The sequence below is a fragment of the Erithacus rubecula genome, assembly GCF_903797595.1.
Source record: "Erithacus rubecula genome assembly, chromosome: 3".
Classification (NCBI taxonomy): Eukaryota; Metazoa; Chordata; class Aves; order Passeriformes; family Muscicapidae; genus Erithacus; species Erithacus rubecula.
This window is the reverse complement of record NC_136689.1, coordinates 49,244,377-49,268,788: the sequence shown is the minus strand read 5'-3', so window position 1 is coordinate 49,268,788 and position 24,412 is coordinate 49,244,377. Positions and strand designations below refer to the sequence as shown.

At 35.3% G+C, this 24,412-nt stretch overlaps 1 protein-coding gene across 1 annotated transcript in view; it reads left to right on the top strand.

The window, feature by feature from the left end:
• CNTNAP2 (contactin associated protein 2) overlaps positions 1-24,412 on the top strand; it is a 1,078,336-nt gene that overhangs the window by 564,983 nt on the left and 488,941 nt on the right. The window contains exon 10 of the mRNA XM_079302400.1: positions 14,539-14,688. Within this exon, the coding sequence (XP_079158526.1) occupies positions 14,539-14,688 (150 nt within the window). The remainder of the gene's footprint in view (positions 1-14,538; positions 14,689-24,412) is intronic.

The following is a 24,412-nucleotide window of genomic DNA, read 5'->3' as shown; positions in this document are numbered from 1 at the left end:
GGATGCCTTTGATCATGTCTATAGTTAGAACACTTCATCCCCTCAAATGCATTTCATGAGTTACAGGGAAAAAAGAGTCTGATCTATCAGTCATATCTTCTCTGTAGCTTACAAGAGAATTTCAGTCCAAGACATCTCAGCCTCTCCTATCTGGGACCTGATTCTTCCTTCTTGTCTGACCTCGATGTCTCCATGTTGTTTCTGTGCGTGTCTTCATCTCTGTCCTTTGCTATACTCAAGAGAGGATGGAAGGTTCTCAGGTCTCATCTGTGCACTGTAAGAGTTCATATATTGCCCGAGGCCCGCAGATGGCTCTGTGATCCCTGCCGGGTCACGGCCAGAGAAGAGCTTTTCTGTGGCCATGCTGGAGGCTGGGCCAAGTCAGCAGGGGCCCAGTTAGAAATGGAGTGTCTGCTCAGGCTGCCCGGCTGTTTTCTGATTTTGCTGCATTCAGTCCAGCTGCGGTCCGATGGTGCTCCTCGCCCTGCCCGGTAGGCGATGAGGGACGGGCCCGGCCTGGCCCCGCGGGCTGCGGCAGGGAGGGCGCAGCGCCGGCCGGAGCCGCTCCCGGTGCCCAGCGGAGCGCGGCTGAGCCGGGCTGGCGGCGGGACTGGGCTCGGTATCGGCCCCGGGCTTGGTATCGGCCCCAGGTCACAGCCGCAGCCTCCCTGCCCTGCCTGGCACCAGGACAGGAGCGGGAAGAGCTTCTCTCTCCGAAGGCCAGAAAACAAGAGAGTTTTTTCTCAGCCTTGTTAGTTTTTAACTTGTGTGTTCACAGAGGCGTGTTCATCTTTCTCAGCGGCTTAACAGGTTGTCAGTTCTCCAAACTAATCCCTGATTGTTTTTTCTCAGACGTAGAGGAAGCTCTCAGCAGATCCTCTCAGAAAAGTCACTTCCATGGGTTGGCTTCAATACAAAACCAGCACAATTTTTCTTATTGTGACCCATTAATAATATCTATAATTTCCAGACAGTATAGACCAAAGATTTCCAGAGGGCTGACTTCCCTCTGTTTTTGCTTTCTAATTATGTAACTTAAATATGATCATTTTGTAAGATGCTAACATGCTTGCTTGAAAGCCCTGGGCCTGTAGAGCATGTGTATTTTTTAGATACTTTCTATTCTCCTGCCTTTCCCTTTGCATGCCTATAGAGCTAGCAGAGCTATCCAGTATTTGCATTATAGTCACAACTGTCATAAATGTTTAGAAACAAACTGTAACATGTTATAATGAATCGGCCTTGTCCACCATGTCTTATAAAAGTAAATTTTGTGTATTTTAAATGTAACTCCAAGTACTTGTTCTCTGTTGGGATAGCCCTGCTTAGATGCCAAGTATGTAAGTGCGAAACTGTAGGAGAAGTAAAATCCAGAATTCCCCCAATGCTGCTATGTGATACCCAACCCATTCAAAATTGTGGGCCAAAAATTGGGGTAAAACAGAGGCCAAGAAGTTTTGCATCATGGATAAACAAAGAATGATTCCTCCTGTTAATGTGGATTTTCTGTTTTTCACTCAGAACTCTTTAGTTATGAATTTAAAAAGTCATGACACAGGGAAAGGTTTGAAGTTGAATCAAGATCTTCAAATCACCTGACAGGAGATTCTCTCCCATATTCACATTAAGGAACTGCAGATTCTTAGAAGTATAATGGCTCAGGATGTTTAATTTGATATCAGCAGTACCAGCAGTGCATGTGCTTGTTCCATATGACTGCAGTCAGGAAAAGAAGAACATCAGAATTCAAACTGTTATCCAGATTAAATTCTTTTTACTTTTCATTTGATTCAACTTCCAAATTTTCCATCAAAATGCAAGCTTCATTGCACTTTCTCAATGCTAGACCTGAATAGCTTTATCATAACCAACCTCATTAATTCAGCAGGAGCAAATTCTCCCAAAGCATGACATTTCTATGGAAACCTGGAGAAAGTTCCTCCTTCTGGCTTGGCAGTACTTTTCTGAAGTACTGAATGAACTGGTGATTTCTAGGGCACAGTAACAATAAGAACAAATGTAACTTTGCAAAGATATAAACTACATGAAGAGTGACTGAACATGATCCAAACTGTAAACCTGACATTAGCATGTGAAGCTGAAATGGTTTCCCCATGACCTTGTCTTAAGAGAATGAAATTAAACACTAAGGACTTTGTGTGTTTCCTGATTTTCTATAGCACAAAGTAAATCATAAGTCCTTAGCAAATGAGCTACAATAATTGCTAGCCTTCTGTAATAAATCAACATTTAATTTCCAGTTTGACAGGTCATAGAAGTTTAAAAAGAAGTTGGCAAATTCAGAACAAGAAGATTTATCAAACTATCCTTATTTTCTGTGTTGTTTAACCCAATCCTAAACAAAGTAGCACTCAAGTTTTTGTAAACTGCTGGCTACATTATCATGCATTGTATGACTTAAAAAGCAACATAAAGATAAATTATTTCAGTGAAAGTGTTGTTTAAAGTTTTTGACTTCTACCAGTATTCCTGTCAGTAAGGGTATTTGATTTCCATTTACATGCTTTGGAACCTGAAATGGGGCTTTATTATGTTTTTTTCATCAAAACCAAAACAACATTAGTTACACCATCAAATTTTCAGAGAAGTTTTGTTTAAAAATCCATTTCCAGATGGTCTCTGTGATATGAAGGCAGTCATGCATGAAACAACAGATTTACTATGGTAAATATGTTTATTTACTTATTTATTTACTGTGGATTTTTAGGACAGTTTCAAAGCTGTTGTTGTTTTATAGTGTATTTTTTTGTTAAAGTCTCTTTAGATCAGTGATGAACAAGTAGAATTTAAGGAATAAAATCATCATGTTCACATTTTTAGTAGGTCAGAACATAAATATATCTCAAACTGTCTCTTTCAAAGGGACACTTTAGGGAACTTGGGAAAACACAGTAAGTCCTCCATAGAATTAATTTCACATTCAAATTACTTAGATTTTTATTTACTAATTTTGTATAAAATCTCTTGTGGTAATTATATTAAAAATAGTTTCATTTTAGATCATAATTAGATTTTTGGGTTTTGTTTTCCTCATTTCTTACTAGAACACCAAATTAGTGAGCCATTTTTTGAAAGTATCATCCAGTCACAGAGGCATTTCTTGACATGCTGGCCTTTCAAGAATGACAGCAGAGCAGCTAGTTCTAGTTAACTTTTTCTGTTAGGTATGTATGTTCTATAAAAACATTTTAAAAAATGAAAAACATTTTATTTTTATTCTTATTTTTGGGGAGAGAAGGGGTCTATCATCAGAACTCAAAGAGCTAACTGAAGTTTTGGATGCTCTGAAGGAGAATAGGCTCTCTAAGATGGCTTGGCCCCAGCAGTCCCTAACCAGTGTCCAGGCCACCAGCATGGGTGCAGGTGTCAGTAGCTGCATGTGCTCCTGTCACTGCCAGAGAGGTGTGCTCAGCTGTGTTTAACAGACAGTGTCACAAGGCCTTTAGTGAGGGTGAACTGAATGATTCATCACAATTCAGCTTATGAGTTGCATAGTTCAATCATCTGTCTTCATAAAATACTAATGACAGCCTCTACTGTGCATCAGAATGTTGCTAAGTCAAGTCAAGTATGATGCAAAGATAATATGTTTTCATGATTTATTGCCTGTGGGTCCTGTAATTACTAATTATGCATATGATAGACCACCTAATGCATAAAATGCAGCAGAAAACCTGCAATGAAAAATTATAATAGCAGTGCAGTTCAAGTTCCAGTTGAAAAGAAGTTTTACGGTAAGGAGAGAGATTAAATTTTCTTGCCCCCCAAAAAAACATATTTGCATTAGGAATTTTTAATAAAACTGGAGAAAGGAAAATAATATATAATGGGTTTTAACATCTCTGTTTTCCATTTTGGTTATTTAAAAACCAATGCAATTGTGTACAGGAAAAAAAGAAGCAAAAAAGACACTGTAATTATTGATAATTCATGTTACCTTTTTCCTAAGTATCACAGAGAGACTAAACTATCAATTTCCTAATCCTTTCAGATATAACAAAATTTCTGGTAAAATTTAATTCTTCTTTTGCCTACTAGAACAAAGACAAAATTAAATAAATGTCCAGACACTGGTGAAGTAAAAAACAATAGTTAATTGTTTACTACAATTGTGTGGTCAGCAAAGAGATTAAAAAACCTTTAAAATATGTGTTAGTATTGTATTTCACTGTAAGAAAACTGTTGAACTGTTAGAATCTATCATTATTCCCCTTAACAAAATGCCTGAAGTAAAAAGAAACAGAAAATAAACTTGCAGTCTATGTGCAACTTTCATACTTGAGTTAGAATACTTGTCTTGAGTGCCTTCTTTAGAAATTTATAGAAAAAAAATTCTATAAAAATTCTATAAAAAACTTACCTACTCTACAAACTGCTGATCCTATTCACACAAAGATCCATGCAGATGCAAGACTGGAGCTGCATTTCAAGGCAAAAGTTTGTTCTAACAACTTACTTGATGCTCAGGAGTTATTAATTTAGTGTGTGTTGATTCCCTGACTGTCAGCCCAGATGCAGTAATTATGAGTAGGTGCAGTATATATAAACTGAGTTGGGAGCAATTTTTATCATGAAATCTGGTAGTAATGGTGACTGGGAAAAGTGGGTGCCTCTCCATTACAAGGATTTTGATTATTGCAGTCTGGTAGGTGTGATACTGCAGGTGTAGGATACTGAAGCTCATCTAATCCAGCTCCCTGAAAATTTGGGGTTTTCTGTATGTTGGCCTAAATTCTCAGCTGGTAAAAATACCTGGAGGTTCAAGACTTCAGCGGAGGCATTTTTATTAGTTTACCATTGCCATTTCCTCATCTGTGACATTAACCCCAGCTGAACTCCCTGTACCAAAAGGACAAAGATATATTTATGTAGTTCTTTAATACTTAATGTTATTTTTCCTGAGGCATATTATTATTTTGATAACATCATCGTTTCAGATCTCTCAGTCCCTGTGATACTAACTAGCAGATACTTGTATGCGTGTGGGTCCATATCAGTGTGTTTCTCCCATGTCAGCTCTCCCAGTGTCCTATGAATCATATTGACAGAGCTGCTCTCTTCCTGGCTCTCCTCTCTTACAGCCAGTGGATTCATTCTGCATTTCAAAGGTAGCTCTTCTAGGACCCAGAACTGTAACAGTGCTCAGCTCTGATCTCACTGCGGTGATGAAAGATCCACTGCTGTGTGGCTGTGTTTCAAAGAACTGCCTTTCCTCTCTCACTGGGTGTGAAGTCATTCCTCATTTTCCAGCATTCTGGGGATACTCCACTGAAATTCACAGTTCATCTAAGGCTGTGTTAAGGAGCAGCAAAATAGGGCACTGTTTATTTGAAGAATAGATAAGGTTTTCAAAGAGATAAGGTTTGGCCATTTAATCAACTCATTCCTCTTTGACAAATCCCTAGTGAAAAATGCAGATGGGAGGGAATGCTGCCATATCAAACTGGCAGGGAAGCAGAGGAGATGGAGACATTTTCAAGTTTCTTTACTTCTTAGCACTTTTTTTTTATGCTGAAAGACTGCTTTTCTTAGATACTTCCTCATAAATGAACACATGAAATACATTCTTAAAACCTAGGACAGAGTTAATGGACAGAGTCAGAGTACAGGCTGTCTTGACTTTGAGAGGTAACTTGCATTGTCCAACAGCAGTCTGTGAAAGGCAATATTCAGTAAAATGTAAAGCAGTCCTGAGAATGCTTGCATTTAATTATGTTTTTATGTTTTGGTTAGAAAACCGCTCCCTAAGATCCAAATATTTTTATTTTGTCTCCCTTTGAGACATAATCTATTTTATGTTTACCTGCTACTGTGCTCTTAACAAAGAAAACATAATGTATAACAATATTGTTCTGTACAGACAGGACAAGAGGACATAGTCTCAAGCTGTGCCAGGGGAGGTTCAGATTGGATATAAGGAAGAATGTTTCCATTGAAAGTGTGGTGAACATTGGAATAGGCTGCCCAGGAGATGGTGGAGTCATCATCCCTGGAAGTGTTCAAGGAATAACTGGAAATGGTATTTACTGCTGTGGTTTTGTCATAAGGCTGTTCAGTCAGAGTCTGAACTCGATCTTGGAAGTTTTTTTCATTCTTAGAGATTCTATGATTCTATTAAAAATACTTTTCGTTAAGAAAGTGGATCATTTGAAATTATCATTATTTTAAGGCTTGACTAGTGTTCACTAAGGACTTTATTTTTCTCTGTCAGCTTTCTGATTTTGAAAAACATACACCTACTTAACAGAAATAATGATATGTGACAGCAAATAGATGCAAATTATGGGGAAAATATTTTCTTCTTGGACCAAGGAGCATCTTGAACTTCTCTCTTGCAGAGTGCTACAGCAGGGTGGTGTTTTATCACTTGTTCCTTAGGGCTTTTCATAGAAGAGAACAAGCTGTTTTCTTTTTGAATCAAGATCCTAATTCAATCCCAAGCAAAGGCTTTCAACATTTTAGATCTGACTCTGTCTTCAGTACCAAGCAGTGCAGAACAATAGGAGTGAACAAGAGAGCAGAACATTTCATGCTGAGACCTGAAAGTCCATGCAAAGTCGTTTGCACATGAGACTGGAGTTTGTGAATTTGGACTTAGTTTCATCTGAAGAAATACAGCACTCAGGCATGGAAATTTTTACTAGTACGAAAAAAATATCCACAATGTGGGGACAACTGCAAGATTTGCTCTATACACACACCTCAGCAACAAACTAAAAGTGACAATTCAGCTCACATGTAGACTTTTACCTCTGCCTCTATAGGACCCTGGTTCATGCACAAAGTTGTCTTCTGCTCTGCTCTGCTTTTGTTTTTGGCTGCAGATCTGGTCTGTAGCAAGGTTAAGTCCAGCCTCAATGTGTCATTAACAGGGTTTCAACCACCCCATGGAAAGTCATTTAAGGAAGATTAGTTTTCATGTGTAGCAGTGTTTGGTTCTGGCAGTGGAGTATTTCAGGTTTAAAAAAAAACCCAAATGGCTTTAAATAAGAAATGTTTTAAAGTAATTTGAGTTTAATTAAAATAGATCATGAAGAAACACTAACAAATTGATCATTATTTGCTAGATAATGTCGGCATTTAGTAAGTTTTTTCTGGTGGGAGCAGTGGGTTTGCTTTTTCTACAGTTCATGTCTCTGGGACAGAGGCAGAGGTATGAGCCAATTCTTGTGAAAAGTGCTGTATTTAATTTAGAAGAAAAAGTGCAATGTTTGTCTCATTTGTTGTGTGGGGCCTATTGACAATGAAGATAAAATTATAGAAAGAATTTTTGTATAATAATATTAAGACACAAAGAGGCTGCTATGCAAATTTCCTTTCAGAAAACCTTGAGCCTAGAGATTTCTATTTCTTCTAAGCAGGAGCATAATGGAAGTATTGCAGGTGCTGATTTGAAAGTATTGCCAAATGAGCAACATAAAAGCTGTTTTATTGTATCACAAGTTAAGTGATAAAATGGATAAAGCTCAACCACCTCTTCTCCCATCATATACTTCAAACTCTCAGTCATGCATTGATGACTGCCAAAAATATGCATTGGAAGAACTGTTTGGATATCTAAGATCTATTTATGCTTCACTGTGCCAGAGTACCTCAAGTTGTGCACAGCTTTTATACCCTTGAGTAGTCTCCTACTAAAAATAGTTTTTTATACATTCTTGTAGATTTAGAGCCCAGGCTGGTAAACTTGTCCCAGGCATTTAAACTACCAAAACAAACACTTGATTTTAGCTGTTGATCAGAAAATGTCAATTTCCTTTTAGTTCAATTGAGTTTTTTCTGCTTTTTGAACCTGTTTTTTTATACCAACAAAACCCTCTGCACTAAGTTCTGTTCTGTTCAGTTTGCAATGAAGTATGCTGCTTACACCAAAGTGTTTAGGTTGGGAACCAGTGAGAAAATCTAAGGAAATACCACTAGTCTATGCTTCTTCTCATTGAATTCTTCAGTATTGTGAAATAAAAAGTTACAGATTCACTTCCCTCCCTGCCTGGAGTATCTACTTATTTAATTTTTTAAATAGTTTAGCCAACATGAATGTGTAAAGAATAAGAACTATCTCTGTCATGTGTTTTGTAGGCATCTGAACTTGATTAGTCCAAAGATAAAACAAAATACTAATGTTGACCTGCTTTATTTTTATCAAATTTAGCCCTTTAAATAATAAATATATGATAAGTATACATAATTGTAGTGACACAAAAGGATTTCAAATTCAGAAAAGCCTTCCCAAATAAAGTTAAACAAAGTATGACAAAATAATAGCCACAAAACAAGTATTTTGAAGTTTCATAAGATGGAAAGTACTAGTTAGCTCACTTATCAAAATAGTAAGATGCTTAGCATATAAAAATAATAATTCATTGCAGTATGGTATCTAGCAGATGATGATTAAAATTATAAACTGAAGTTAAAGATTTATAAGTGTAATGTTGTTTCTAAGATTTATTTGTTTCTTATCATTTACAAGAAAAACAAAAAAAAACAACAAAAAAAACTATTTTCCAGGAAAAAAATCTGGAAGTTTCTTCTATAAAGTGTGTATGTAGGATAAAGCAGAGTTAAATTGCCAGATTTGATAATGATTATTGAAATTGCTTGAATCCTAATAATAGATCATATTTTACATTAGCATGTTCATAGTTTTAAGTTAAGGAAGTTGATTTTGTTCTAGGTACTCTTAGATGTAGGTAAATGTCTTTGAGTGTCAATGATGATCATTGGGTATGGGGGAAAATATTGTATGGTAAATATAGTGTTACCAGCTAAAAGACAGATAAAGCTAGATGCTGATCTGCAAATAGTTTTGGGAAGTTCAGAACAGTTGTGCTAAATAATAAGTAGTATGCTAAGTTAGCGTAATGGTCATGCAAATTAATATTTTTATTGGTAATGGTCTCTCATAGATAATGAGTAACTATTGCCTGTTTCTTAGTAAAGCCATTCATGGAGATGATTACCATTGAGCAGCTGTCCTATGAAATTCTGGGGCACAGATTGTATTTTGAGAGATGTCATATTGACTGGAATAGAGGAAGAGGGCAGTGGAAAAAGCTGTGTTGGATTTTTAACAACAAGCTGAAACACATTGATATTCTAATTTCCAGGTGTATATATTTTCATATCTAAGGCAAAAAGCCTATTCAATTTTATTTTTTTACTGAGAATAAAGAATGTGTGAAGAACAGAAGAGAGAGGAGAGGAAAATCCTGTGCTTGAAAAGCTAAAATTGTTTCAGCAGTTGCACAAAATTCTACAAGTGGTTAAACTTAGAATTTGCAAATATTGTTTTTCTGTCATTCAAGTGCAAACATTATTTTATCTGGTTTTATTACTTTTCAGTAGAAGACAGAACAAAAAGAAATCTTTATGTATTTGACCATTTGGCCAGGTTTATGGTTCATTACATTAAAATCACCAATAGTCAAGCCTTTTTATAAGAATAAGTTTGAATGTTATAAAGACTCTGATGCATTGTAGATTTGTGTATTTGTTGTATTTTCTGTTTCCTGCAAAACAATATTAACTGTAGAAACAAGAAAATTACCTGTCCTTTCAAAAATATGTCCTAAACATGTAAGGCTAGAGATGCATATAAAGCTAAATGTTCATTTTTTCTCTTCTGGTATTAATTTGCAGAGCAAAATCAATATAAATTATATATCACCAACAGGCAAAATTGGAACACTTTTCCAACTACTCAACTGAAAAACGAACTCTGAGCTTAAACATGAGGACAAAATTTGACATAGGTGTTTTGTTTCTGTTGGAACTGGTTTTCCATCATCAAAATACCTTCAAGGACAGAATTTGCTACTCTCATATCTTACTGCTCATTAGGATAGCCAAAAAAGTGAATAAAGCTTAAAAAAACTTCTGAATCAAAAGTCATAAAACAGATTATGTACTTGGATAGCTTATTGAAGAAACTGTCTAAAATATTATTTTAGAAGGAGCTTGGCTTTGTTTTTCCAGTTTAAAATTACAATTAACTAAATACAGAAAAAGTACAGCTCTTGTAATTACATCTGGTGATTATATTTTATTTTTTTTCTGATTGAATATTCATGGCATATATTGCTGTATATTTGAACACAGCTGAATGTTTCAAACAAAACATTGTTGGCTTGTTTTCTTATAGTCAGCAATATTAATGCAAAATTCTACTGAGTTTGTGAGAGATTAGCCAGGAATAACAATTGCAATTACCATCCTGAACAATTACCATGGTTCTCTCTGGCTAAAGTGAAAGTAATAACAAACAAACCTTTCCCTCTGCCTTCAGGCTGAGTATTGAGGGCTTCATCTCCTAGTAGAATATGCAAGAAATTGTAACACAAAATGTTTACTACAGCCGTGGGAGCTAATGACCCATATGCAGCTGCATAGTTTGCATTGCTCCAGTGCTTCATGCAGATAAAGATAATATTCTTTCCTTGTTTTTTTCTTTAACATCTAAACTGAATTTTGGGTTGCAGTTCTATGTCAAAAGGTTCTCTTCTGATGTGGCAGATGTTATGCTATTAAGAAGAATTTCAGAAGAATTTCACTATACTCAGAAGAATTTTGTCCATGTACATCAGCAGACTGCATAAGCTAGCACTCATTGACAGTAACTGCATGGGTCAGTACCTTTTGAAGGGAGATTTGATCACACAAGGTTATCTGTAGAAGAATTTGAGACTTTTGCTACTTTAGTTTTCCCCAAGGCAAAACTCAACCAGATGTTATCTTTCTCAATTCTCCCTTATGTATTAAACCCTGATACTTTTTGGGTTTTGTTAATCTAGTTCTTCTTCTACGTCTGTAATAAGCAAAACATCTTTTTCTTCTTGTTCAATCAAAGTGCCTAACTCAAGAGTCCTACTTTTAAAATAATGTCATTTAAATATAAAGCTTACATAGAATGCATTTCATTAAGATGTTTAATTTGCATATGAAACCATCTTTTCCAGAACTCACTAGGGAATTTGTGGTGGCAGCAATATGTATTTCTATTTTATATTCTCTCAACATGAATATCAAAAAAGAGTAAGAAAAAAAGGAATGCAAATCAATATATGTATCAGCTCAGATGAGGAAATTAAACTGCAATGAGAAACCATCATTGTGCATTTGGGATGTAGGCCATCCTAAACTTTCCAGCTGAAAATTCTTTAATTATCCAGAGACATGATCTACTCTTACTAATGAGTCTTGGTTTACAGAAAGGTTTCAGCAAGCAAAAATAATCCCTCATGAGTCATGTGATAAAGTATTGCAATAGAAACAGGTCATGAAGCTATACAAATTTATCCCTCATTTTATATATATAAAGACATTTATATATATAAAGACAGAGAGAGAGAATATATCATATATCCTAATAATAGTTTAAGTTCCTGACATATATTATTGTGTCATTTATAAAGGAGAGTTAACATACTGCTGTTAATACAAATAAATAAAAAATCAGATAAAAACAATAGCAAAGGTAAAAGGTGCTTTTTTTGACTGGAAAGCACAATTCTGTAAATATAATAGTGAGTATTTGCTGTGTACTGATGAGCAATTCTCATTAGCATTCATTGATAAACTCCACAGGAAAAAATGTACCAGTAAGTTTTCTAAGCAAACATAAAATTGCATGAGAATTTTTGTGACAAATAAGAAAACAGCCTTAATTCATGATTATTTTGCATCAATACACTAAAGAGTTCATAAAGCAGAAACAGTGTCATCTTTCAGGGACTGACAGGACTGATGCCAGCTTGTAAGGGCAGATATTTTTAATACAGTCAAAGCAGCAATGCTTCTCCAATCATGCCTCTAGCAGCAGCTTACAGACACCAATATGCTCCCTTAGTATACCTTGCTAAATGCTGTGCTCACAGAGAGAATGCATGAAATCACTTTTGCTCTTAACCTGCAGCTCTCCTCATGCTTTCATTTCCCCATCTGCTCAGAAGAACCATCTGCTCTCCTGATCTACCTTCCCTCCACCTGCTTTTTGCCCTCAGTCATTGTAATGTTCAGTTTCTCCCCATGCTGCTGGTGAGCTTGGGGGGCTTTCCCCTCACTGCACATGGGGACAACATAGTACAAACAAAAAATACAAAAGTACAGATTAAAATAACTGAAGTATTTTGCATCTCATGCCATATTTAACTTAAAGCACTTTTCTCATTGGTACTTTCAATCATTATTTTATGGAGGAGTATCCTCAAGAGGTGAGGATGGTAAACTTAGCCTTATTATATGAAATAGAATGAATTTCCAGTTTCATAGCACAATCATCTGTCTTTAGCTCCATAACTTGTCAATCTCTCACTCCCATTCCTCAACAAGGCAAGGGAAGAAAACAGGACTAAGAAGTTCATGGAGTGAGGTAGGGACAGGGAGATCATGTACCAATTACAGTCGCAAGGAAAACAGACTTGGCTTGTGAAAATTACTTTAATTCACTGTCAATTAAAATAGATCTAGGTAGTGAGAAACAAAGGTAATCATTAAAATAATGCCTTTGTTCCTCCTTCTTCTTGAAGCTCAACTTCCTTAGTCACAACTCCCCTACATCCTGTTTCTGAGCAGCATCCAAGAGAGGATGCAAGGGTGAGACCAGAACTCTGCTGCTCCTGCTCTCTTGAGCTGTTCCTCTGCTCCAGTGTACAGAGTCCCTCTAGTCCCTTCTCCTGCTCTCCCTTGGAACTGGCAGAGCCTTTTCTGCCACGTTTCCCCTCTCCTTTCACTGCCTGGGGCTGAGGGCCTTGGCTGTGCTCAGCTGTGCACCTTCTTGTCTCATATCCTGTTGTTCTTGGCTTCTACAATATCCCCCTTTTTAGAGAGTATTTTAGATATACCTCATTTTGTGATGAACAGCTCATGCCCCTGCTTTTGTGTCCTGTGTTTTAATAGCCAATTCTTAATTTTGTCCAGGAGTCTCTAGTCACTGTTATTCAGTTCAAGGTAATACCGAATACCTCAATAAAAATTTTAAAATAGATTTTTTTATTACTAGATCATCTCAGGCTGAAAAATTGGGGTTTTAAGTATGTTCTGATAAGCTTCAGTTGGAGTAGCACATGCTGTAACAATTTAGGTTTGGAAGTCTGTAAAGATCTGGTTTTTTTCTTTAGTTTATTATCAGGAGAAATTAATTTTATCTGGGTTATAATTATGTGGTTATCAGTTTCTTCTTTTTCAATTGTAATGAAAATAGAGAAAGAGCTTACAAACAGAAAGAAAAATTCCCTCATATTTGATATATTAGGTCTTTCATCTATTCTTACTCTAGATTGAATAAGCTTACATGCTTTAGTAGTAACATTTCTCACTGATACATTTTCAAGAGGCTTCTGCCACTTTTATTCATACTAATGAATTTTCTGAGAATATTATGAGAAGAGCACCTTATTTTATTTCACAACTTGATCTCATATTTTAAACAAATATGTGAAAACACTAGGAAAAAATATTCATCAAACGTTTGGGTATATATCTCTGTTGTAACTATTGTTCTTTGTTCATGGGAGGTAACATTCTTTTGAATATTTTGAAAAGTTATGTTGCATTATACTTCTGCTGACATTTTGCTTTCCATTTAATTTTAGAAACAGCTTATTACATTGCAATTGTGGTTTATTTTGGCAAATGAAATTTTGCTAAGGTGATTTTATCTAGATAGTGAAAATGTTGCTTGTAAGAAGGCCCAAAACTTGCAGTTTGCTTTTACTACAGCATTTTCTACTTACTTACATGCTGACCCAGAATAATCTGTCTGCAAAGAAATGAGTAGAAAAAAACAGTACCCTTTGGCAGTTCTTAATGTGCCAGGCAAACTGACTTTCTGTCAGCTGATGGAGACAATATTATAAGTATATAAATTCTGTGGGTTTTAAAAGATCTGAATGAATGAACAATTCCATCTGCTTCACTGCTGCCAGTATTTGGAGGATGGTGCTCCCATAAGATTGTGGAGTCTTAAAACATTCCGTGGTTTTGAAGTTTCTCTGTGATGATGTTTTCCTCTGTCTTCCTCATCTGTGAGTAGCCCTACATCCCAATTAGCTTTGAATTCACCATCCTCTCGTATTTTTCCTTTCTCTTTTCTTGGAAATATCTAACTTGATATATGCCCAATATGACCATAATGTGCCCTTTGGCACTATTACTCAGTCTAGTTAAATGGATGAATCAATATATTTTCCTTCTGAGCTTGATCATAGAAACAATTAAGAAATATTCTTTATTAGTAAAATGCAGAATATGGCCTTTTGATTGGAAAGGTGAGTGATAACATCTGTAGTTAAATACTATTATTCCTGTGAGCGTGGACACTTCAGTAGTTTCAAGACTTACATTTATGATATAATGGGGCTTTCTTTGTAATAACAATACCTTGTTATCCCACTAAAGTGATTTAATTTCTGCCTTTATTAAACCTTATATAATGAGACTGGGAAAGTGACATAAAACGCACTTAGAGATAATAAATTTTGGAGTAAGTAAAATGTTGCAATGACTTTCTGTTCTTCATAGGCTCTGGTCTCAATGATGGGCAGTGGCATGAAGTTCGATTCCTGGCTAAGGAAAATTTTGCTGTCCTCACCATTGATGGCGATGAAGCTTCAGCTGTTCGAACTAACAGCCCTCTACAAGTCAAGACTGGAGAAAAATACTACTTTGGAGGTAAAAAAATCAAAACAAGTATGCGCCTAAATTGCTGTTGTCTTTTAATCTGTATAACAGGTGAAATGGAGTTCAGAATGTAATTCATTTATGTGGGTCTTGTTATGGTTTAAAAGCCTATGTGCTGCTCATCAAAGAGTATGATACTAAACTTAATTTCACTTTCAATCTAACTTGAAATGATATCTCAAATCTCTGAACATTTTGGAGAAAGGAGACTCTTAATCCTTTAAACAAAAGACACCAAGTGGAGAAATAAACCTGACTTTTTAGAGTTTGAAATCCTGAAGAGGGAAAAAAATAAATCATTATTCAGGACAGATCTTAACTTCTTGCTGATTTTTAAGCACCATAATGATTCTGGATAATTGAAAAGCTCTCATGCATTGAAGCCTTAAACTGTTCAGTATTTTTGTCTGTTGACAATCATATACTAAAAAGGGATTCTTGAAAATTGTGCCTCCAATATTTATTGTGCCTGGTCTTCTGTATTAGCATTTATGAAAATCAAAAATGGTCATCAAAACTCTTGGATTTTTAAAACTGGCATTTAAATTTCCATGTCAAAAAGTGTGTTTGTGTGTGAAAAATATTTTTGAGCCAAAAAATTGCAGGTTGCACTTTTGAAGTGTGCCACACATTTAACATTGAACATGAGTTCTTTAGACAGAGAACATAAATTTTAAAAGCAGAATTTATCAGTGTTAAAAATTGATTTATTTCAAACTTACAAGGAGCATGTCTAATGAATATAAAATATAAATGTGATACTATAAATAGTCATAACATTACCCAAGGAATGGAAAATTTAGTGTTATATGAAGTATTCTAAGTAGAAAGGGAAAGCAGTGATTTCAAGGTTATTTTCATTTCATTGTTATCAAATTAAAGTTGGTCTGCCACAAGAGTTAAGCTTCCTGTTGCTGAAACATGCATAGTTTCCAATAGCCTTACTTCAGCTAATACTAGTTTTTTTAGCCATTGCTTTAAGTAAGAGTTCTAGTACAGCCAGTTTCAACATGCTAAAGTGCAAAAATTACTTTGTTGTCAAAATGTGGTATGTTCAATTTGTCAGAACAATCTGTAACATTCCAATTAAATGAAGTTATTTTATTAGGCACACATAGGAGACATTGAGAAGAAATGCTGTACATAATACAACAAGTGTTAAATTCTGGTAATTTCTATAGGTAAAATCCCCAGATCACTATTACTTTTCTGGAGAGAGATTGACTGATTTCTTTTGAAATGCTTTTGCCTCTCTTTCTTTGTGTTTGAGGATAGATTGTCTAGTTTCTCCAGGTAGCTTTTATGCCCTTTCTCGGTCAAAAATCATGTTGATTTGTTGTAATTTCAGTTGGACTATGAAATCTGCTTGATTTGTGATTGCTAACATGTACTTTAAAATTCCACCATTTTTCCATAAAAAACAAGATTGCATGCAGATACTGTTCTAGTGGGATATGGAAGTCAATCATGAATTCCCTGAAGTCTCATTCCCACATCTGTTCATGCAAATACATGGTCCTGTTTCACCAACTATGGGGTGTTTGTTTTTTCTTAATATCTTTCATTCTCTGAAAGGTCTTCTAAAGGTATGTCAAAAGAGCAGTGTGTCCTAACCTTCATATCCCAAGTTTATTTCAAATCTGCATTTGCATATCTATACTTACTCAAATTAACTGCCAGAAGCTGTGAATCTGAGGAAGCTTAATTTATAGAACCCATTTATAATATTAAGTCCCCACATTAATATTTCTATATAAATGTATGTGATTTACTTTTATATATATAAATAATAAATTAAAGTCTGCAGCTTTAAGACAGTCATTTGGATGCATGTGAGAAACCTAATCTTTATATTCACGATCTGCATTTTATAAGGCAAAGGTTTTTTTGTTCTATTACCTCCAAATGTACATGTTCCTCCTCACGTGTCTTTAGAAGCTCTCCAAGTCTTGGCTTTTAATAAATAACATTTGTAAGAGGATGTAGAGAAGGAGAATAGTGAAGAACCTCAAATATTTGGGCCAGGTGGTCATTGAAGTTATTTTCATTTGTTTCCTTGGGAATAAGTTCAGATGAGAAAACATCAAAGACTTCTTTGCTGCAAATACACATAGTTGGTTAGGACATGATTACTTCTTGAATTCAGAGGACAGTAGCCATCTGCACAATGCTAGATGTGCAGAAATAATTATCAATTCTGTGGTGATTATATGTTTTCATTCTGAAAATGAATCTAGATTTCTTTGCTAAATAATTGAATATGATAGTTACAGGTACTTACACTGTTAACCCTTTGTATTATGAAATATAAATATATATAACAGATGCAGAAGTTGAATGATGAGATTTAAAGATAGCAGTGTTATGATCTTCATTCAACTTCACTGCTATCTTTCCTGACCTTTCAAAATACTGAGAAAGCTCTGTCCATTTAATTTGTGTTTGGAGAGATTGTACAACATTTCTAACATGCACTGGCCACTCTGTGATGGCCAACTTCATCTTTGAAGGAACTGCTATATGTATGTGAGTGTTTTTGTTCTTCAAACTTTTCTCTGTTTCCAAAAAAAGTGAGACTCTTTATTGTGCTGTTTCCTGATGTCAATACAACAAATGTATACTATAGGCAATGTAATTGTCTTCGCTGAAGAAAATATCTAGAATTTGCATTTCAGCACTGCAATACAATATTTTCTCAAAAATGCTTGTCATTGACTAGCAGAGCCCAAGTTTTACAACACATGCAGTAAGATTTGAATAAAGAAGATGTGGAAATCAGAATATTTTTGACTTCTGCTTGTAGAACTAACTTTTCTAGTTTTTTTGGGTTTTTTTTAACTGTGAGTATATAAGATTATTCTTTATTTCTCTGTCAGAGAATATTATGTTCAGTACTGTTAACATCTTTTTTTTCTCCTTGCTTTGTGCCTCTCCAGTGCCATATCCCAGCAATACTGAGATCCTCCCAAGGGACAGACAGTAGTGATGTTTTATTCAAGTCTAAAGAGTTAGGAAAAGCTGTGTAAGATGAGCCATTTCTGTAGATTGTGTGAATGTGGGAGGTTGGTTGCTAATTGCCTATTACCCTTCTGTATAACTATTATTTTCTGCCCACTGGTTTTATTTTCCTTCTTTTTCTTCTTTTAAACTTGTGTTTTTAGGAAGAAGTGAACTTCCCTTCCCTACTAAGCTCTAGAGAATGATGTTTCTTTGTTGTTTCCAATTATCTGCATAAAACAAAGAAACAGAACAGAAGTGAATCACAGAGTGAAAATGAGTCCATTAACCTCATTTGCACTGTTGGAGATAAAGGGCTTTTGTGAAACATCCTGAGCTTTCACCAAACCATCTAATAGCTGCCTGATGTCCATAGGAAATACTTGATTAGAGACACAATTTTGACTTGTTTCAATGGCATTTCTTTTTAATTATGTCTACTTTTCCTCTCCTTTTCACTGGCTCAAGGATGGGAGAATTTTTAGCGAGAGTGCTAAATTTTCATTGAGATCAAAGGTATTCTGTGAGCATCAGTCAATGCAATCTGTGCTGCTTTTCCAGACAAGCAAAGATGAAGGGAATATGCAGTAAGTTTCCTATGGGACACCAGTCTGAGGTGTATAGAAAGTCCTCCCTTTCTCCACAGAATACATGTAGTCTTGTTCCTGGAATAGAATTAGTTTTGAAAAGTTGTGTTGGTCTAAAAGTGCATAAAATCAGAGATGATGGATGGAGGAGAGAATTTTAGGATAAAAATTACCTTCCTGTGTTTCACATTTCTTGGACTCCTCTATGAACCTTCCCTTCTTAAAGGTAGTTGTGTGATGTGTCTAAATTTTTCATCAAGTAACCCATTGTTATATTTCTGCAGATTGTTTTAATCAACAGCTATTATAGTCATGACCAGACTTCCTAGGTAGTGTCAAAACATCTGAAGTATCACAATTTCAAATAATATTAGATAGAAAGGGGTCCCCTTTTTTTTGGGGTGGGGGGGGGAGGGTGATGCTTCTATAGCTCAAATTCAAATTTGTTCAGCAAAACCAAAGTCGAGGTTTTAGGTGTCACAACAAATAATTGAGACCCAGCTAATGGCAATTCATGTTATCTTACCTAATAAATAAAAAAGTCCCTGTTAACTTGATTCTTGGAAATGTGAAACTTGTCACCTATAAATAAGTAATGATGTTTGGTTTTATCTGTATGTTTGCCAGTTTTTTCTGAAGATTTTTAGTATGTCAAGGCTTCAGTTTTACTGTTGTTTGTGGGGGTTTGGGTTTTCTTTTGCATGTATGACCACAAGGCAGGATACTGAAATTTGCTTTTCTTGTGGAAAGAGTGTTAAGTGTGTTTTGAAATCTTTCTCTACTATAAACTCAAATACAAATCCATGAATAGTACACCGAAGAAATTCCAAGTAACTCAGGATATAATGTAATTTTTGTGTGTCTTCAACATTCGTCTTCAGATATTCTCTCAAGTCAGACCTATGAAACAATGGTAAGCACATGAAATGGAAATAAAGGAATTGAAATGGGTTTTATATTTTAACAGCCTCATATCTTGGATTATTAAATATGGAATGTTTATGAGTCAATACACGAGCAAAGATGCAGATATGCAAAATTTATAAACATAAGCAAAGAAAGGAACTGCATGGAGCGAGTAAAATAAAAAATTAGATGGCAGGTAATTATAAACCTCTCTCTGGTATTTAGTACATGATTTAAATACTTTATTATTTTGTCAGCTCACTTGTTCTTTGAATGAAGAAACGTGAGTGAATTCACATTCCTTTATACAACTGACAGAACTGAAGGGAGTTCATCATCATTTCCCATAAACTCTTTCAGATTTATGCTTTTTTCATTGTGTTTAAAGTTTTGTTTATTTCATTCAGATAATTTGAAGGTTAGACAAATAAGACCAAGTGAAATAATGGTGACTTTCTGTGATTAATTTTCAGTAATGTCAGTGATGTCTGTATGCCAAACCACCAACACATTTTATACAAGAGTACAAGCAGAAATACTGGAGATAGATTGATGTCCTGGAGAAAAACAGGTGCAAGCAGAAAGCTGGTACAATGTGCAAGCAAATAAAAGATGAAATTCATGGTAATGGCAGTTTAGGAATGTATGCATGTAGGCATGAGTCTTGCTGGAAAAACTTCAGCTTTTGAGCAAAGGCCTATTAAATATGAGAAATGTCTATCCACTGAAATATAAATGGATGAAGTCTTGATAAATGCTCTACTTGTTACAACATAAATCTCTTCTTAAGCTGAAGATGTTAGCCACGGAATATATATATCTAGAATTTTCTAAAAAAAATAAAACATAGGAATGTAAATCTCTTACTTTATTTTCTTTGAAGCACTAAGGCAAACGTTTGTGTGCAGCAGAAAAGAGAATCAAATTTTTCAGTACATTTTGTTTACTCTTACTATCATTTAAAACCAAGAAAGAACAAAGAATGAAGAAGAGTATGTGCCATATAAAGTAAACCTGCATGGACAGGGTAGGAGTAAATTAATTTATGAAAGTCTATTGTTTCTAATTCTGTGAGTGTATTATTTATTTCCTTTTTCACTAAGTGTAGTAGTCATACTGTTGCCTGAGCCTTAGTCTGAAGCAAATTATTCCAGTCTCTGAATATTCCAGAAAATTCAAATAAAAATAGTGTAAATTCCCTTCCTGGTGTAAATCCTGACTCCAGACAGAAAGGAAAAGGGCTTGTAAAAATTATCCACACTTCTTTTAAAAGAAATGCATTCGGAGAAGGAAATTTATGTTGAAGACCCAGAAGTACCCGAGAGACACTCAAAAGTGTAAATTATACCTGTATTCTATATGGTACTCATTCATTAGCTTTATTAGGTCAAGCAGAAAGGTTTTTGGTACCAGTAAGTGAAAAAAATACCAGGAAGGCCAGGCATTTCAAGAAGCAATGGAAGTTGATAGGAATGTTAACCAGTACTAATCACTAATCAGTACTGATTAGAGCTCTATGATTTTAAAAACAATGTAGTCTGTTGATGGCATTAGGAATCACAAATGAGTGTGTGGGGTGTGTGTGTGTGTGTGTGTGTGCGTGTTTGTTGAATTGTGATGTGAAAAATAAACACATATCCTTTTTTTTTTTTTGTTGTGTGAAAATAATCATATTTCTAAGTAGTGGAAAATTCTAATTAATACTGGAATAACACTTCTACCAACTTTAACTATTTCTCAAGGATATCCTGGCTGTGGTTCTAGATGTATGCATGTGATTATTGTCTGCAGCCACAATTCAACACATCTACACGAGAAAGAAAAAATAGAAATGAGGAAAGGTAAATTCTTAGTGCCATCAACAAGCCATACTGTTTTCAGGCTTTCCTTTCTTTGGGGAGTGACTTACTGATTGATGCTCCTCAGTGGATTTTCCATTTCCTCTTTAAAATCACAGAATCATAGAGCTTGGATTGGAAGGGAAGATCAGTGTAGTTCCAACCCCACTGTCCTGGCAGTGATAGGTTCCACTAGAGACCAGATTGCTCAGAGCCTCATCCAATCTGGCCTTGAACACTTCCAGGGACAGGACATCCACAACTTCACTGGGCAACCTGTTCTAGTGTCTCACCACCATCACAGTAAGGAAGTGTTTCCTAATATCTGATCTAAATCTCCTCTCTTTCAGTTTGAAGCCATTTGTCCTTGTAAAAGAGCCCTCTCTACATTCCTTGTGCCCTCCTTTCAGGTGCTGGAAAGCCACAGTTGTTACCAGTAAGCCTTCTGTTTCCAGACTGAAAAATATAGTTCTCTCAGCCTTTCCTCATGCGAGAGGTGGTCAGTCCCTCTGCTCATCTTGGTGACCTCCTCCTTTTTATCTCCCACACCTCTAAATATAAGACAATTTTTCAGTCACATTTCAATGTTTTAAATACGGAAATGAGCACCTGTAATTTTTGTCAAAAACCTTAGGCAAAAAGTTGCCTAAATGCCATTGATTCTGATGATAGTCAGACAACTGACTCACTTTTCAGAGAAATCTAGTTATCTAAATAATTGTGAATATGAATAACTTTAGAAATCTGATTTAATGAGTCATAAATGCATAACCAGAGAAAGAAAACCAGATATCACTAAATGTAATGTTTGTGAAAGTGGAAGACAGAACAAATATATGTTATTTAGAAAAAGGCCTGTCTTGAGTCGTATGGTCTGAGTGAAGAATGGTTCTCAGTGCTGATTGTAAATTCTGTCACATATATGATACCTGATTGGAGCTCCAACTATAATTACTATCTGCTGCTTCTACTATATAAGCAAGCTGCAGGTAGCTGTTTGTACCTAGGGCTGCCAATTAAATCCTTGCATGCCTGCAGTCCCAGGTTATTATCACCTTCTACTGGAGACAACAAATCTCATCATATAAAAGTGGCAGTCTACAACTCTAAGAAGAGCACTTATTACTGATGCTTTTGTAAATCACAAAGCAGATTTTAAAAGCTTATATCTTCCTAAGAAAGAAATTTATTGAATCTCACAGTCAGTGGTGTAGAGCTGATTTATCTGCATAAATTGGCAAAATGGAACTGTGAAGCTGAATGAGGTTTAAAGACTTGCTTTTCACTTGCCAGCTAAGCACTGAACTTACCTGTATACTACTTTGCAGCAGGAAGTAACCATTTGGAGATGCACAAATCTCCACTGTGGATTGCTGATGGCAACTGCCTTCCCAGTTTGTGGTAAATTGCCTTGTAAGTGTCAAAGCATGTCTCCTTTGAGTTTAGTTTGGGGTCAAGAAGTTTTGATAATACAGTACTGAATATTTAGTATTGAAGACATCTTTAGGTGGTTAACCAGCAAATTGCTATACTATTTTGGGTTATTAAGTCCTGTCACTGAATGGCCACAATCCTTTGACTTTTTTAAACTTTTTTTTTACTTTTTTGGGTTGGAGTGGGATGGAGAGTTGCATATTTTTCCTTAAGACAGAACAATTTCTCTGAGACAGAATTTGCATAAATACTAACCATGCAGCTGTTGAAAACATCCAATGTTTATGAGTGAAGAAAAGAAATATGAGACTTTTGAGAGATGTTGGTCCCTGTCAAGGTTATGTTACAAACTGGAAGAAAAGAGGAACTAGATCTGTTTCCATGGCAATAAAGAATACCCTTAGTCTCTCTGAGTTCATTGCCTATCATACGAAATGTATGCATAACTCAGCTGATCCTGAGAAGTGATTATACAGGCTTTCTGCCTCTGGAGTGAGACCTGCATGCTTATCATTTGATCTTGTCCAACAAATCCAAGTGAGATTAGATGCTGTGGCTAGTAATATACAATGACTGAAAATCCTTTGGAAAGCAAACTTCTATTTATGAACAGAAACAAGTCAAGTAGTGGTATCATATGTAGCAATGTGTATGATATTTTTGTATTTGTGTAGGAAGTATTTTGCTTTAATCTATAACAGCAAAAATGCTCTCTAGAGGGCACTAAGGATATGTCCTTTTTTTGAGTAGATGATGCCACAAAAAAGTAGCAAGTTTTAGTCATGCTTGAAAATGCTTCATCTGCTCCTCACATCTAAGTTGTGGTATTCTTACTGACCAGACTTCCCAAAACACTTTTTGTACTTACTTGGCATTTTTTAGACAGCTTTTTTAAAATTAATTTTTATATTTGATTCTGTAAGTTTGGAGCTTTCTGTGGAGCTTCAGAGTAAATTTTTTTTTTTTTTTTGGTAATTAATTACATCTTTTGTGGTTTCACTCACAGGATATTAAAATGGAGCAGAATTTTGGAACATGATGTTCAGATCCCATATTCCCATGATTTTACATGTTGGGTTTTTTTGTTGTTTGTTTGGTTTTTTTTTTGTTTTTGGGGTTTTTTTTTTTTTTTGATTGCACATTCACCATTGCCTCTTATTAAGAACTTGGCTGAATTACAGGGTAAAACACAACTGGAATGGAAAAGTCTTATTATTTGAATGTCTTATTAGAAATCCTCGAGTGAGTAAACAGTGCTCATGCTGGTAGTGACTCAGTTATTCTGAAGATACTTGATGGAAAATCTTGAAATAGCACAAAGATGGAATACTTCATATCTTGATGCATTTTGAGGAAAGGTCACTGAGGAATTATACAACTGGAATAATAACTGAAGCTTAAATCTTGCTGAGAATAGTGGGGCTCTTTTTTGTCAGTTACATATTTCTATTTCATTTTAAAAGGGATTTTATTATATTTATGATCTCAAAAAAGTCAAATAGGACAGGTCTTTATAAATGCAGTGACTGATCTTTTCAAGAATCCTACAAATATTAGCAAAAAGACTATAGTAATATCTCATGTTAGTGGCCAGAAATATAAAAATATCATATCCACCTATTATTGGTAAAGCAGGAATTCTTGTTTAACCAAAAATTTTGAAATGTGCCATCAACCACTGGATGATTTTACAAAATGATACAACCTCATGTGCATATGTGTGCACTCATTAAAATAATTTCATTTAGTGCTTCAGCATTTGGAAATTCAAACAAACATGCAAAATCCATTGTTGGTACAATCCACCTGCAGGAAAAAATTCCTGAATGTAAAACAAGCATGTTAAATTTGAAGAATTTTATATTTGTCTCTATTTTCCATGCTTGGACCTGTAGTAGACAAATGCTTGCTAGATTATGCCATGTGGAAGGTCTTTTTAGCTTTTCACTGATG